This window comes from Anoplopoma fimbria, chromosome 22 (genome assembly GCF_027596085.1).
Source record: "Anoplopoma fimbria isolate UVic2021 breed Golden Eagle Sablefish chromosome 22, Afim_UVic_2022, whole genome shotgun sequence".
NCBI classification, from domain to species: Eukaryota; Metazoa; Chordata; class Actinopteri; order Perciformes; family Anoplopomatidae; genus Anoplopoma; species Anoplopoma fimbria.
Window position 1 is genome coordinate 7,030,608 of NC_072470.1, and position 16,179 is coordinate 7,046,786.

A 16,179-nucleotide genomic window follows, 5' to 3' on the forward strand; every position below is an offset into this window, starting at 1 on the left:
GTAAAGAGGCTTTATAGAGCCAACACAGTACCTGAATTGCATTACATGTTTGTCTTGAAATATGTAGTTTATAGGTAAATATATGTGGACGTTGGAGTGAATGAAAACGTCCACGGTGATTATGATCATGAAGATTAGCACAGTGATATCCACTCCCACCACACAATGCTACACATATCATCCACTGTATGTGATCACTCTAGGGTTCAGGCTTCACCGTCACACTCTGCGGGACGCGGACGGCACTGATGTGTCCCCTTTGTGCGTTCACATGAGCAGCGAGCGGGGCGAGCCGATTGGCCGAGCACCAGCAGGGCGCCCAAAGAGGAACGCTGCCGTTTTAATGTGTAGATAAACAGGAGCGCTCTCAATTTAGGGATTAGATTCACAATGGGTATTACAGGCACGATCCTTCCATTTTACATTTGTTTTATAAAGAAAGGCAGGTTTGTGTGTGTGTGTGTGTGCGCGTGTGTGTGTGTGTGTGTGTGTGCGCGCAACCCAACATGGCGTATCTTACACAACACTGTAGTTGTAGCCAAGCAGGTGACACACAAGGGTTTTCATGTTATTGTACCACGTGTGTGTGTACTGTAGTAGCTCACTTACACGGTAAGAATCTTGCCAAACTGGAAACGCAAGCTTGATGAGTGTATACATGTGTATGCGCATGTGATGAGGGTGTGTGTGTGTGTGTGTGTGTGTGTGTGTGTGTGTGTGTGTGTGTGTGTGTGTGTGTGTGTGTGTGTGTGTGAGTGTGAGTGTGTACCAAAGGAGGAGAAGCCTGGTAGCTAGCAGCGTTGCGGGAAGATGCACAGCAACAATGGAGCCTGCAGCTCATCTTCCAGCCCCCACACACACACACACACACACACACACACACACACACACACACATGCTCTATTGTGGGGTAATCTCCCACTGCCCAGATAAGTGGGTCACTATTTGTGCAGGCAGCACATGTATGAGTGTGTGTGTGGTGTGTGTGTGTGTGTGTGTGTTCATAAATACATCATTTCTCTGTTTGCAGCTCCGCAGAGCTGATACGTGTTGTTAATATTTGCAGTAAATGAATGTGTGTGTTGTGAAGCGTATATTTACTCGGCGTGTGACAGAGGGTCCGTCGGGGAGTAGGGGCTGCGGTGGGGGGTTCAGAAGGGGGGTTGCTAAGGAGCGAGCTGGTGGGCGGGAGCTTTTGAGCCATTAGTCCTGGGTGACACAATGAAAGTGACGGGGCAGAAGGACCTAATTGCGCCCCTCTTGTCTTTAACGATTCGGGCCAATGTCTCTCTCCCACTCGTCGAGTGTGTCTGAGCATCTCGCAACAGTTTGACGCCGTCGTCTTTTTCCTCCCACATTTCTCTCTCTCTCTCTTTACCATTTTTTTTATTTTTTTTTTTTTTATACTCGTATGCCCCGGGGTTGTTGATTTTTTTTTTTTTTTCCCGTCTTAAAAATAGAGCCTTGCCTGACACGGGGCAGGGAGGGATGGAGGGATGGAGGGAGGGGGAGGAAAGAGAGGTAGACGGATAGAGACATATACGTAGAGTGAAGGCAGGACAGCGGCGTGTTGTAGGGAGCTCAGCGTCCGGCGGTCGTTCTCTCTTCGCCGTCTGCAAAGGTGATTGATGGGCGGCGTGAGATTGTTGTGCTAATTGGCGACGGGCCTCCTCGTACCCTCAGACCGGCCTCTGTTTGTTTAGTGTGTGTATGTGTGTGTGTGTGTGTGTGTGTGTGTGTGTGTGTGTGTGTGTGTGTGTGTGTGTGTGTGTGTGTGTAAATGTAGACACTCTTTATTTGTCACTGTAGCTGTTATCATGTTGACTGACTGTTGTTTTATTTTTTTTTTAACAGGAAATCAACCATGTGCTGAAAGGAGCTCTGGACCGACTGCACACGGACGACCCCCCGACAAGATGAGCAAAGTGAACTACAGGTAAGGTGTGTGTGTGTGTGTGTGTGTGTGTGTGTGTGTGTGTGTGTGTGTGTGTGTGTGTGTGTGTGTGTGTGTGTGTGTGTGTGTGTGTGTGTGTGTGTGTGTGTGTGTGTGTGTGTGTGTGTGTGTGTGTGTGTGTGTGTGTGTGTGTACAGATCACACTGTAGCTGTGGTACGCCGCAGTGTTGCAGACTGGGATTAACGCGCCAGTCTTTGTTTGACAGCCTGACATTCCGACTGGATTAAACAGTCTCATGGATGTGTGTGTGTGTGTGTGTATGACAGTGTGTGTGTGTGTGTGTGTGTGTCCCAACACTAAGGGGTTAGCTCTGATCTTAGTACTGATGGAGCGACGTTCCTCCACTTCTGTGAGTAGTGTTTATTCAAATTAGTATGAAAGGGGTCGGCATCATGATGAGGAAACTTACTTATGTGGCAGATTTCATACACATGGTTTATGTCACTTTACAATAATACATAGAGACAATAACAACAGAATCAAAAATGTGTCTAAAAAGATATCCCAGAATTCCGTTTTTAGCCTAGGCCAGGCCAGGTTGTTGACATTAATGTGTTAAGTAGTAGGGCTGCACCTAATGATTTTCACTATTGATTCAATACGTTGCTGTTTCTTTTAGTTAATCAGAGCTCTGTCAGCCCCGCTGGGAACGCCAGCGGTCCCGCCCACCGTTTGAGTGAGGCTCGCACGCGATTGGTTCGCATCACGGTCCATCTACACGTGACTCATTCCGCTCATCGTGAGCAAATTGAGATGTAGTGTTTGGTTGTAACCCGTCCTTGCGTGTAATGTCACGGCGAACCACCCAAAGGCGACATTTGCATAATAAAACATCCCTTTTTTTTTTTGAAGAAGGCGAAGAGGTTGTAAAGAATTCCCTAAGGCAGTTATATCTGCCCATCTTTATTCTATTCTATGATACTGTGGTAATTAATTGAGAACCAGGGTGTTGACCTTTGACCCCTAGGAGGTGAGAATGGTTAGTGGCATGATTGGACTTGAATGAAAGCACCAAATAGTAGCTTAAAGCGAGCTTGTATCTGTCAATGCAGCCATTTAACAAAATAGCTTTTGATACTCAATTAGTTTGCTGTCAATCAGCTATTAAAGAATATTTTTTTTTTTATCTACTTATTATTATTTATATGACATGTTGGGGGGGAAAAGTGCTTCTTTATGTACCAGCAGCATCAACGCAGGTCCAGCAGCACTCCTGGCTGACCTGTTCACGCTCCACTCACTTGTCAAGTGTGTGTGTGTGTGTGTGTGTGTGTGTGTGTGTGTGTGTGTGTGTGTGTGTGTGTGTGTGTGTGTGTGTGTGTGTGTGTGTGTACACAGTGAATGTGCACACTGTACGTGGTGAGCATGCAGAACATCTCATCACGGCAACCTCTGCCTTTCTTTTTGGGCACCTCTGACATGATGGGAGTTTTATCTTCTTATTTGTCAGTCACGCTGTAGCTATGGCAACGGCTCAAACCCTCCATCACAACCCCTTCGCCCCCCCCCCGTCTCTCGCCCAGAAATCCGGTGACAGAAGTAAAAAAAAATAAAAAAAAAATAAGATAGTTTCCCCGCGGCCTCTGCAGCCGGAGTGTTTTTCCGATTTAGATGATTGTTCTTTGAAAAAAAATTAAAAAAAATAAAGAACTCACGAGTTTTAGGCGATACACTCGGCCGCCAGTGACAGATGGTGATTCTTCTACATTTTTACAGTGCAGCGGCGTCCTGACAGCGCCTTGACACAATGGAGCCGCTTCTCCCACAGATAGTTTGCCATGGTAACAGATGGTTGGCGCTTGAAGAAGCCTCGGTGAGCGAGCGAAGGGGCACATTTTCAGGCAATCCCCGGCCCGGGCCTCCGTTGATGTAGAGGAAGTCAACCAGGAGTGGGAGCTCCATCTGTCTCCATCCTCGTTGCTCTTTTCATCCGCCCCACTGGCCCTCTGTCTCTCTCTCTCTCTCTCTCTGTCTCTCTCTCTCAGTGGAACGACTGTGTTTGTGTTTGTGTCAGCGGGATGCTAAAATGGTTGAGCGGAGCTATTCTGCATATTAGAGCGCGGCACTAACAAGCCACGGCTGCCTCTGATGAGCTTGTTTGTGCCGCCGTTTGTTTTTATATGAATGTAAATGGGCTGAAGCCGCGTTAAGTGTGTGCGTGTCGCAAACTGCAAACACACATACATCATCCAGGAGCAGCTATTGTACCTGCGCGTGTGTCACACTGTCCTGGTTTGATTGTTCACCATCACAACAACAACAACAGCAACAATGTGTGTGTGTGTGTGTGTAAATTCGTGGCGTGTGCACATGTGTAATTTAGATGTAACCGCGTTCCTACTAATGGATGCAAATGTGATGCATGTGTGTATCTGTGAATTCAATTTGGAAGGAATGTGACTGATGGCGTTTGTGAGCGTGCAATAGATGTAGCAATAAGGATGCAAATTGGATGTGTGTGCGTGGATTGCGTGCGCGACCGTGGCAGAGGTTAACGAGAGCGGGGGTGACAGTGACGGAGGAGTGTGTGTGTGTGTTATAATGATCCCGGCGAGTCCTTGGGCTTGTGTACGTGTAAGAAGCACATAAACCTTGAACTTTTCAGCACATTTTCTTTTTTTTTTTACTCACGCACACACTTCATCACTTCTTGTTTTGTTTTTTTTCTCCGCATTGTAGTTTGGTAAAGCAATGCGGGGAAACAATACTTGTTCTTGGCCTCCACATGAGATTGTGAGGAGAAAAATGCTGAGAACGTCTCATGAAGGAATGAGGCGTGTGCTCTTTCGAGGACATGGGACTTTTTTTCGCCTTTCCATTCTGTAATAAAAACATCACATTTTGAAAACATTTGATTATCCTTAGGGAGAAGTTTGAGGCGTTTTCTATTTTTTCTTTTCCCTTCATTTAAACATCCATAATCACAGCTTTTCATCCAGTTCTTATATCACATTTATGGGGTAGCTTTTCACAAAATGACCTACAATTTTCCCCTTAGGTGCAATTCGGGGTTTCATTTGTCTCGGTCACGGACACTTCAACGTGGCGCAATTTACGGCCAAATTGCTTCAGGTGGAAATATTAAGACGTAATATTGGCCATAACTTGTTGTAAATGCAGATCCAGAACCAGTCAGTGTTCCAACATCTTCTTGCCAAACATACAGATCATTAAAATAACTACAAGGAACTACTGATGCCTCTTTATGACGGCAGAACCAGAACCAGGTGTAGCGGGGGAAGACATTCAGACCCTGCTGCAGAGAAAATTTGAGGGAGTCTGGCTGCAAAAAAACAACAAAAATGAAAGTATCTTGTCGTACTTTTGATGTTTAGCTAAATATCTACATGCATAAAATCTTTCATAAGAACATTTTCAGCAGGAGAGCCTGTATAGCTGTACACAGAGAAGAAAAAATTGATGCAGACTTGGACAGATTTGATGCTACATCACACATTTGAGATCTTTGGTGTCAAAAACTGCAAATACGACCAGAAGAACATGATCATTTTCCACCTCCGTCTCCTCTGATCTTCCTCTGCCATGCTCCCATCATGCAGGTCCCCTCTCTCAGCCGTCCGGTATCAAAAGCAGCCCTCGTCCGTCTTTATCTTCAGCAGCATTGTCCTTGTTTATCTGCCGTTAAAAGCCGGAGTCGGGGGGGCTCCGCCGAGATTATTAGAGACGCTCATTCTGTTTCATCTCTCTCTCCGTCTTCCTCTTTTATCTCCTGCTCTCGTCTTTAGTCCACACGGCTGGTTGATAACACGGGTAGATAAAGGCTGAAGTAGCCACCTGCGTCCCAAACACCCACCCACAAATGTTTTTCTGATGTTTGGCAGGACTACCTGTAAGCTCATTTGTATCCCTATCTGTGCAGCCCCGAGGAAAATGCTCATTTATTTTCAAGAGCTTGCAGATAGAAAGACTTGGAGTGTGTGTGTGTGTGTGTGTGTCTGTGTGTGTGTGTGTGTGTGTGTGTGTTGTGTGTGTGTGTGTGTGTGTGTCCTCAGCGCTTTCAATGTGCACTTACATTATGATGTCACTTTAAATGTGTCTTACAAGATGTCCGTGTGTGTGTGTGTGTGTGTGTGTTTTCTTGACGGCAAAATGTGTGTGTTCTGTTGACAGCAGCCTGACGAGGGTGGTGGAGTTTCCGAGTGACTGGGGACCCCTGGGTATCCACGTGATCCCATACTGCTCCTCTCTCAGTGGACGGTAAGCACACACACACACACACACACACACACACACACACACACACACACACGGATGCAAATACACACTCTACTCTACCCCTCGACCACATCCACGTGTAATCAATCAGACATTCTTAAGGAATCGCAGATGGCAATGTTGACTCGAAAATGCATAAGTGTTGGCATGTAATCGTATGTGTGTTTACCTCCATGAATTCATATTTACTGTATGTGTGTGTGTGTGTGTTTGTGTTGCAAGGACCCTGGGCCTAAACATTAAAGGAATCGAGGAAAAGAGCCGCTCGGCGAGGGAGAAAATCTTCCGGCAGGACGAGTGCATCGTGCAAATCAACGACACGCCACTCCAGGACAAGACCTTCGCAGAGTAAGATCACAAACGCCGAAGCCGAAGCGTTTGAGAATCGAACGTCTGATCAGAAACGAGCGGCGTAGGGGATTGACGGCATTTTTTAGCCGCCTGTATTTTTGCACTATAGGAGCTGAATAGTTCCATTCAAACAGAATCCCACTGTGTTGGTGAATGTTCCAACTGTAGTCTGTTAAAACTGGGACAGGAGCCTGCTGTCGGGGGGGTCTCCCATCTGACAGGGGCCGCCGGTGTCCCAGAGCAGCTGGAGGAGTCACTGGGTGCTTGATACCAAATGGAGATACAGCTTAAACCCCCCTCTTTTTGTCTGGGTTCCCCTTCTGTCTTCCACTTGACTTTCTCGGTCTGTTTTTCTGTTTTCCAGTTCGTTCCCCAAACGTTCCTTTTTTTTCTCTCCGTAGGTCACAGGAAGTGTTCCGCCAGGCCATGACGTCCTCCGCCTCGTCCGTGCGCCTGGAGGTCCTCCCCCGGCCAACAAGCCGCGCTACGAGAAGGGCCTGATAGGTCAGCTTTTCACCGGCGACGGCAAAGAGCCCACGGCGAAGGCAAAGAGTCCCATGGTGCTCCGTGCCAAAGCTCAACCGGAACCCAAACAAGACGTCAACACCAAACAAGAAGTGAGGAGGCCGGACGCGCGCGCCAGGACGCCAGAGACGGCCGCGGCCAACACGGCGCCAGCGCAGCGCCATCCTGGGCACGGCTCCTTGGAGAGAGTCTCTCCCTCACCTCCGGCCAGGGGGGCGAGCTCCTCCCCCTCACCCAGGACCCCAAGCCAGAGCCCCCTGGCCAGTAACAGCCCTGTTCCTGGCATAAACACCCTCACCAGCAGAACGGGAGGCAAGAAGATGAAAATTGAACTGAAGAAAGGTAAATGTGCAGCTTAGTACACATTTCATTTTCTATTATACTCATCATGGCTGTGCTTTTTAAAAAAAAACTGTCTCTTGTTTTTCTCCCAAATTTATGAAAGTGCACTTACTTCTTTGGGATTAAGAAGGAATATAAATCTGTTATTTGAAACATGATTCTGGAGATTTTGGAATTAATTTGTTTGATTTCAGGTAAAGAAATAGTCCCATATAAAGCTCTGGACCACTTAAAGCAGTTTTGGTCCATAATGGAAGTAATGCCCCATCAGGAAGATTCTTTTTCCCTTTTTTTATCTTGCGCGGATAACTTTAAATACCGTTTGAATGTTTTTACTTTTTGGGTTTGAACCCAGACTGAACCAGTCTGGCGTCCCTGCTGCCTTATCCATCATCGCTGTAAAACACATCAGTGCCGGAGCGCCGACGTGTCGATAGCACTGGAATGGGTTTGTAGGACCGTGAATGGGCTCTGTTCTAGCAACCTGTCGTGTTTTTGGGGGGGCCATTGAAAGGAGAGCTGTAATTGGGCCGCGTGCACACACTTGCTACAGGTGCACAAGAAGAGATCCAGATGAAAGGATAGAAGAAATTGGGCTCCACACTCTCCAGCTTCGACTCAAAGCCCTATTCACCGCCGTTTGATTGTTAGCTTCTTTTATTCCCCCCCCCCCCCCATCCCTACCACACCTTCTCATCCCTCCCATTTTCTTCTCCTTTCCTTTTCCACCATCCATCCTTTTTCTTTTGTTACAATTTTTTATTTTTTTTTCTCTCCACCTCCTGTCTCCCCTCCATCCCTTTCACCTGATGCAAGATCAGAGCAGAGGATATTATGGGGTTCCTAACACCCTCTCCCTTGGCAACAGGCTCCCTTTCTCTCGGTGATTGACAGGCGGTGAGGTTTAGGTGCGCTAATGTAGGGCAGGCAGAGGCTTAGCTTGGAGACCAGATAGCATCGCTCAGCGCCTTTAGTATGCCACGCCGGCTTTGCTCTCCCTGCACGAACACACACACACACACACACACACACACACACACACACCTACACACGGAGCGTGGCACATTTCACTCATGGCTTGGGGCTTGTGAGGCCGTGAAAAAAGGGAGAGAGGGTGGAGGGGCTGTGGGTTGATGGCTCGTGTGTGTGTGTGTGTGTGTGTGTGTGTGTGTGTGTGTGTGTGTGTGTGTGTGTGTGTGTGTGTGTGTGTGTGTGTGTGTGTGTGTGTGTGTGTGTGTGTGTGTGTGTGTGTGTGTGTGTGCGTGTGCGTGTGTGTGGCCTCAGGAACACACACTTGTAAATGTATACACACAGATAAATGCAGGCTCACACACCCACACGGAAAATCTTTGTGGAAATCACGCCGCCTCCCCAGGGAGGGAAGCTGCAGAAGGGAATAATATCTCCCAGGTTCCTCTCTCCCTCTCTCTCTCTCTCTGTCCTCCCTCCTCCCCCGCCGTCTCCCTCTACCTCCCTTCATGAGCCACCGTTCGGCCTGCTCACACGTGAAATTAAAGGCAGAGTCTGTCTAATCCGGCTAGGAGAGAAGCCTTCTCCCGGTGGCCTCGGGAGGCTGAGCCGGGCATCAAACCCCCCCCCCCAGAGGAAAACAAGACACTTAAATAGTAGTTAATGTGGAGGAAGATGCTCAAACTGCAGACCGGGTTCAGCAGGACAGCAGAGGAGGAGAGGGAAAAGTGACAGAGCAGGGAGAAGTCAGTTAAACTGGAATTAAAAGTAATCAAATGTTTGCTTTGTCCCGCAGGTGCCGAGGGTCTGGGCTTCACCGTGGTAACGCGGGACTCCACGGTCCACGGGCCGGGGCCCATCCTGGTGAAGAACATCCTGTCGCGCGGCGCAGCGGTCAAAGATGGCCGCCTGCAGCCCGGAGACCGCATCCTGGAGGTGAGGTTTGGAGCCTCGGCTTGTTGATCTCCCACAGAGGAGAAAACCAAAAAGCCAAAAAAGCAACAGGAACATCGCTGTTAGCAGCAGGACATTAAGCAGTTTAGCTCACCTGCTGGTTAAATTGAGTAGCTGACCTTTCATGAGAAAATGTCTTAAGATGATCCCGAAGGTGTGTGTTTTCTCTTTTTCTGTGTGTGTGTGTGTGTGTGTGCAGGTGAACGGAGTAGACATGACGGGCCGTAGCCAGGAGGAGCTGGTGGCCATGCTGCGCAGCACCAGGCAGGGAGAGAGTGTGGTTGTGGTGGTGGCCCGGCAGGAGGACATGTTCCTGCCGCGGGAACTGGTAAGAGAAGTGTTCAAAAACACACAGCGTCCATGTTTCTCAAACAGTGTCCCCCGTCATTTCTGCTGAGGTTTTTCTTCCGTGGTGGTCATCTTCCTTCCCCATTGTGTCATTTTTTTTTTTTTTTTTTTTTCTTCCTCTCCCAAAGGAGCTAACCTCGTTCCTTTTTTTTCTTTTTTTTTTGCCCATAAACACCACAAAACAGACACAGAAACACACGCAGAGCACGCTCCGACCTTCCTGTCCTCACTCTGGTTCTGTTGACACAGCGGTGCCACAGGAAGTCACACACACACACACACACACACACACACACACACACACACACACACACACACACACACAACACACATACACACACACACACACACACACACAAGCCACGGAGGCCCCCGCAGGAAACACGAGGGCATTGTCGACACGCCGCGGGGTGCTTAGCGACCGTTTTACCTGCAGCGACTAACAGGGTCAGAGGTCGGCGTGAGGGCCAGTTTGACATTTCATCGACAAACACACGCTTTTAAACAAACGCAGCCAGGTCACCGCCCCCCCCGCTTTGAAAGTCACACCGCTCGCTGTAAATTATGTTTTCGGCCCTGCACGCCTCCATTCCATCCCTTCTGTCCTCTGCGGTTATTCTGATTATTCCCCCTCCGCTGCTTCAAAGAGCTCCGAGTAAGACGCGCAGGGCTTTGTAGTGACTGATGCATATTCACACCTAGAGAGGTCGCGCACACACTCGTGCACACAAACTCCTAAACACCTTGATATAAAAAAAAAAAACTCTCTCTTACACACACACAAACACACACATACACACAGGCGAACACATCACACGATCTTTTAAACAGCCAAGTTACTGCTTCCGAAAATAGTTTGCCCTCATTAATGGCCCAGCAGTCTTGGCATAACAAGTGCACTTTGATGAGACTCTACAGTCTTCATCTAACACTTGCTTGTATTTGGGCATTAGAGACTTAAAGAGAGGGGGGGGGTGTGGGGTGGGGTGGGTGGGGTGGGGGATGGCAGAATGAGAGAGAGAGAGAGAGAGAGAAAGACTTCACTCTTGTCTCTGTCGAGGCTGTTGAAGTTTGTCAGCGCCCCGTGAGATCTGGCCCTTATCACCAGCACAGTCCTCCACCTCAAAGAGGGTTTGATGTCCCCTAACACAACACACACACACACACACACACACACACACACACACACACACACACACACACACACACACACACACACACACACACACGCATATTTACGGACACACACAGGCACTCCAGACCTTCTGTGCAGGCCCTCAAAAAGCAAAATATTACATAAATACACAAGTTGAGCACGACAAAAGATGCGGCTACACAACTGCAGAAAAAAACCAAAAAAAACCCACCACCTTTCCAAGATCTACTACACCTTACTAGAAAAATACAGATTTGTTTAATTGCTCCACTCTTTCTCCTGCTGCTCTCAAAGTAGTAAACTGTGGTGGAGATGCATGAGGAGCTCTAGCGAGGAGCCGCCTCGCCACGATTCGCTCGCACGAGACATTGTAATGACGACGGAGGCGCGTTTCGTTTTTTTTGCGTGGCCATCTGCTTCGCCCGTAGTACAAAACCGCTTGTGCGTAGGTGTCCGTCTGCATTTCTGTGCGAGTGTGGGTGCTCATGAATATTTAGCGATATCTTGTAAAAAATCCACATTATTCCGGTCATATTTATTACGAAAGAAAAAAAAAAAAAAAAAAAAAAAGAGAGATGATCAGATGCAAATCAGCAGTTCATTATCGCAGTTGTACGTTCAGGAGCCGCTGAGATTAATTGGCTGAATCTTCAATATCAGCTTATTGCATATATCATGGGTTTCATTTGGAACATTCTCTCCAGCTGAACGCTCTCATGTGATAATACATGTTTGGCTGATTTTAATTAAAAAGCAGTATATCTGGGGGCATTTATGACACATTGTAATGATATGATCAGTAAACAGGGTTAATTTACCTGTTGGGATTTGCAGTGCAGTGCGGTGCAGTGCGGTGCAGTGCGGTAGTAAAGACCCCCTGCTTCTGCTCCGTGGTTTAATCCTGGAAAAAAGCCTCTCCTGCGTCTCATCTGTCAAGCTTTTTCTGTAAACACTCATCTAGTTTAAAAAGTACAAGATGCATGTTTATGTCCTTGTTACTGTCTGTAGCTTAAGGTTAACAGCTCTATTTTAGCTGATTTCTTGGTCATGATTCTGTATCCCTAGAAAAAAAAACAACCTCCAAGGACGTCTGCTTTCACGGCGGACTATTTGTAAAATCCAGACACATCTAAACGGTGAAGGAAAAGCGTGTGCTCCCACTACTGACCCCCCAGCTCTCTCACAGTGTTGCTACTCCGACAAGAAAAAGAGAAGAAACCTCTGGGGGCAACTTTTTACTCTCACAAACATGCCAGTCTTTCCTCTAATCATGGCAGCATGTAGAGGGGGGAATCTCATTATTGACTCATTTTACAGTGGCGTCCATGTTTTCCTCATTAGCCATCTCTCCTATTAACCTGCTTTCTGGCATCGAAATGATTTAATTGAAAGAACAGGTCCAAAAGGTTATTATGAGATCAATCACTTAAAGCCTTGAAGGAAGAAAACACAAACTAAACACAAAGTACAGCGGAGGTCGAAGGGACTATCTTTAGTTTGGCGACCTGAAGATGATTATGAATAGTCGGTGGACCAATAAAGTTATTGCGGTTCATCCTAAGGGGGACATGAATTTAACTGCAATCCAAACCAAAATCGGTGTTGTTATAGGTCATTTTGTGTCTGTATCTTTAAAACAATACATATCACGATATAGCATGTTTTCTGAAAAAAAAACAAAAAAACATGTCAAATGGCGCCTGGGCAGAACAGACATTTGCTGATACAGCAGTTTGAACCGTGGTCTTCTGATTCATTTATGCTCTCCGCTCCAGCATTCATAGAATCTTTTTTTTATCCACCTTGTACGAGCAAAGTAGACTTTTTAGAGGAACCGGCTGAACCAGCTGATTGATTAGTTTCAATAGAGCGGGTATTGATGTTCTGTGAAAGCACTCGGCGGAGCTGGGAGGGCCCGCTGGTCTCTTTCAGTCAAAGGGAATAACGCGTGAATTAGGCTCTTCATTAAGAGACAAAAGGAGGACGCTGTTCTATCCCCCCCCTCTCACACACCCTCCCAGTAATTAAAGAGTGAGAACTTCTAATCGCAGTTTTTCGCTCCTGTCAGCATTTTGTTTTGCCTCTCCCTGTTTCATTATATATCGGGGCCTCGTTTTTGTTTCAGGAGAGAGAGTTTCTCGTGTTTTTTTTTTGTGTGTGTGTGTGTGTGTGTGTGTGTGTGTCTGTCTGTGTGTCTGTCTGAGTGAAAGTGTGTGTCCTCTGCAGATTTACTCCAAGGACAGGATGGAAGGGGTCGCTCTGCACATGGTTGACCCTTTAGTGCAGGCAAGCCTAGGCCAGCTCACAGGAAGGAGGGGTCGCCAGGCAGCTTGTCCCCTCTTGTCTCTTTTATTTCCCCCCCAACCCCCCCCCCCCCCCCCCCCTCTCTCCTAAAACTCACCAGAATTATCCCTCAATCAGTCATTTTACTTTCCCCCTTTTCTCCTCATTGTGAGGTAAAGGTGTAAAGCGGCGAGGAGGCAGACATTAAGGCGATTAATTGGCAGCTCCGTCGTCGCCGCCGCCGCCGAGCTCGCACGGAGAGAGATCTCATCTTAATTGAATGTCGCTCTCACCGCTAATCCCCACCGCTTTGAAAAACCCCCCATTTAGAAATCCTCAGCGACAAAAGGCTCTGTGTGTAATCGCGGTGTATCACCACACCCACACCCACACACACACACACACACACACACACACACACACCCCCTCACCACCCACCCTGGGGGAAAGGGAAAAAAAAGCTCCCTTTTGTCTCCTCATTTGGGTGTTGAAGAGGGGTGGTCTCCCTCCTGGCTAAAAGCTTGTTAAAGAGCCATTGCTGAGGGGCTAACGGGGGAGGGAGGGGGAGGGTGGGACGCAGAGTGGGAGCCAAGGGGTCTCAGCCGCCCAGGGGGGACCCAATCTGCCCCCCAAGGAAAGGGCATTAGAGGGGATACTAGAGTGTGTGAGGGCGCTTTTGGACCACCACTGAGATCCTTTTGGTTGTGTAAATGGATCATAATCGGATACAATGAATAAACACTTTCAGTTTACGCTTCACTTCGCTTTTTCTTTTTTTTAATGACTCTATATTCCAAGATGTGAGGCTCCATTGTGACTTTCTAACCAAGGTAAATAGGAAAGAAAGGAAAAGGTAATAATAGTGATAAAAGCTGCGCTCTGACTCGGCCCCCTTCGCCTCCTGTGGTACCGCGGCTCCATCACAGAGGTATTTAAAACCTCCCAGGTTGCCACCTGAGCCTTCTCAAGTGTCTCTCACGCAGGAAGTGGCGGATTGTCTTTGTAATTCCTCCGGTTTTGAGTAACAGCCCTCCTGAAAAAAACGCCTTGTTGATAAAAATAAGCCCTGACTGAAAGTCTCGCATTGTACTGAAATAGAAAATAAGATTTTTCCAGGACGCTTGAAGGACTCGTTTTTCGCTCGATGCAACTTGTTATCATCGTACCAAGGAAGTGAATAGGAGGTGATTAGCACTAGAGCTGACGTTCTTATATGAAACACTGAGAATGGACTCCTTAGGGAAGAAGGAGACATCTCGTGTGAAATGAAAAGTATTTGCATATGCAGAGATTCTAGAAGGAGTAGATGCGATTTTAAGAATTTCTACTAAGCTAATTGAACTTAGTTGTGTGGAAAACAATATTAGACACACATTATTATTCTCCTAGTACTAGATTTTATGTCTTTAAGAGAGGGCGTCACTGTAGATTGATGGATGGCAGGATATGAGGACAGTAGGGAGCCACCATGAGTATTTTATATGTTTATTCATCTATAGTTGACATAATCATTTCAATTTCAATGATGTGCACTTTTCAAAAATGTTGAAGCTTCATCGATTTTTTTTTTCCCACTGTCACCGTCGTCGTTGGCGACCGTCCTCAAGAGACCCCACTGCAAATCAGAAATCATTTGAATCATTTTGCTAAAGGTTGAGAGATGTTTTTGTACGACGACAAATGAAATGGCTTTGTATCCGCTATCTGTCTGACTCTAACCAGCTGTCATCTATTTTAAATCCAGAGTCAAAGCGTGTTGCGGTTCTTTTCTTCACAACCGACACCAGACAACTCTCCAGGTTTTTTTTTTTTTTTTTTATCCTCTCCTGGTTTAGCTGCGCCTCACGGTGCTCCTCCTGGCCTAAAGGCTCTAAAAGACTGTTGTTTTAATTAAGCACCTAGACGAAAGACAGAGCAGAGCTGACATCCGGAGCTCCTGCGGTCGTGAATTTGACAAAATGATAATGGGGGACATCTTTGACTAACCCTCTGGAAAAGGAGAGATGAAGAAAATACTCTCCAGATCTGATTTAACTGATGCTACGCTAACCTAGAAAAGCCCGATTAACTCTCTGCGTCTCTTTTCGCGTAATCTCGTGACATCGCGAGAATCCGGCGCGCTCAATATTCGGCTGCTGCATCCTTCCTCGTTGCCCCCGCGACGGCAGAGGAAATGTGAACACGGGGTTTCTGATCCGGCGGCAGGCGAGGGTGCCTGATGTAAGGCCCCTGCAATCCTGGCGAGGCCACTCAGATCTTTAAAGCCGTGACAACGAGGAAGGGGCTGGCGTTAATGTATCTGCATATTCCTCCAAAAACCCACCTTGACGTTATTACTTTTTGCTTTTTCTTTAGTTTTTATTGTAGTTCCTGAACTGAATGAGCCTCTGAGCTCTTTTCAGTCTTAACCAGAGTAGGAAGAGCAGGAGGAAAGACACGTAACCTTCCATCCGTTGTCTTTAAAAAGAAATAGGGGCTTTGGATTGAAGTGATGTCGTGACTCCTCCCCTCCGCGGTCCATCTTTTCCCTGGGTGACTGAACCTGGCTTTTTCCTTTCCCTCGCCATCCTCTAATGACAGACATTTTCCTTTTTTTCCTCTTTTGTTTCCTTTTGTCTCCCGTTGCCTCCGTCACGGTCGTTCTCCTCGCATTAAATAGCAGTGGGTGAAAGATGCCGAGAGACGGAGAGAGAGAGAGAGAGAGAGAGAGAGAGAGGGGAGACCTGTAGAAAGTGGAGGTGGAACGGGAGTCAGGGGAGGAGAGAGAGAGGGAGAAATTGAGAGCAGAGGCGCAGACGGGGGAGACGTACAGTGAGATTGAGAGATTAGGGTGAAATGTAAAGAGTGAGGAGGAGGAGGGTCGGGGGGGGGGAGTGTGAATGAGAGAAGCGGGTGTACCTCAGGGATGGGTTATTACTTTTAAATGCTCCTCTGCGCCTCCATCTTTCGTCCCCCCCCCCCACCCTCCCTCCCCCACTGTGCTCCAGGAGGAGGTATGAAAAGGTTATTATGTTTTCCTTTAGAAATGGCTCGCTCTCCGTCTGCGCCTTTCATCTCCAA

General features: G+C 47.4%; 1 protein-coding gene across 1 annotated transcript in view; it reads left to right on the plus strand.

Moving 5' to 3' along the window:
* The window catches only part of pard3ba (par-3 family cell polarity regulator beta a), a 123,762-nt gene that overhangs the window by 32,376 nt on the left and 75,207 nt on the right, over positions 1–16,179 (plus strand). Inside the window, 8 exon segments of the mRNA XM_054624052.1 lie at positions 1,855–1,909; positions 1,912–1,936; positions 6,087–6,173; positions 6,414–6,539; positions 6,944–7,008; positions 7,011–7,409; positions 9,175–9,314; positions 9,532–9,660. Coding sequence (XP_054480027.1) covers positions 1,855–1,909; positions 1,912–1,936; positions 6,087–6,173; positions 6,414–6,539; positions 6,944–7,008; positions 7,011–7,409; positions 9,175–9,314; positions 9,532–9,660 — 1,026 coding nt within the window.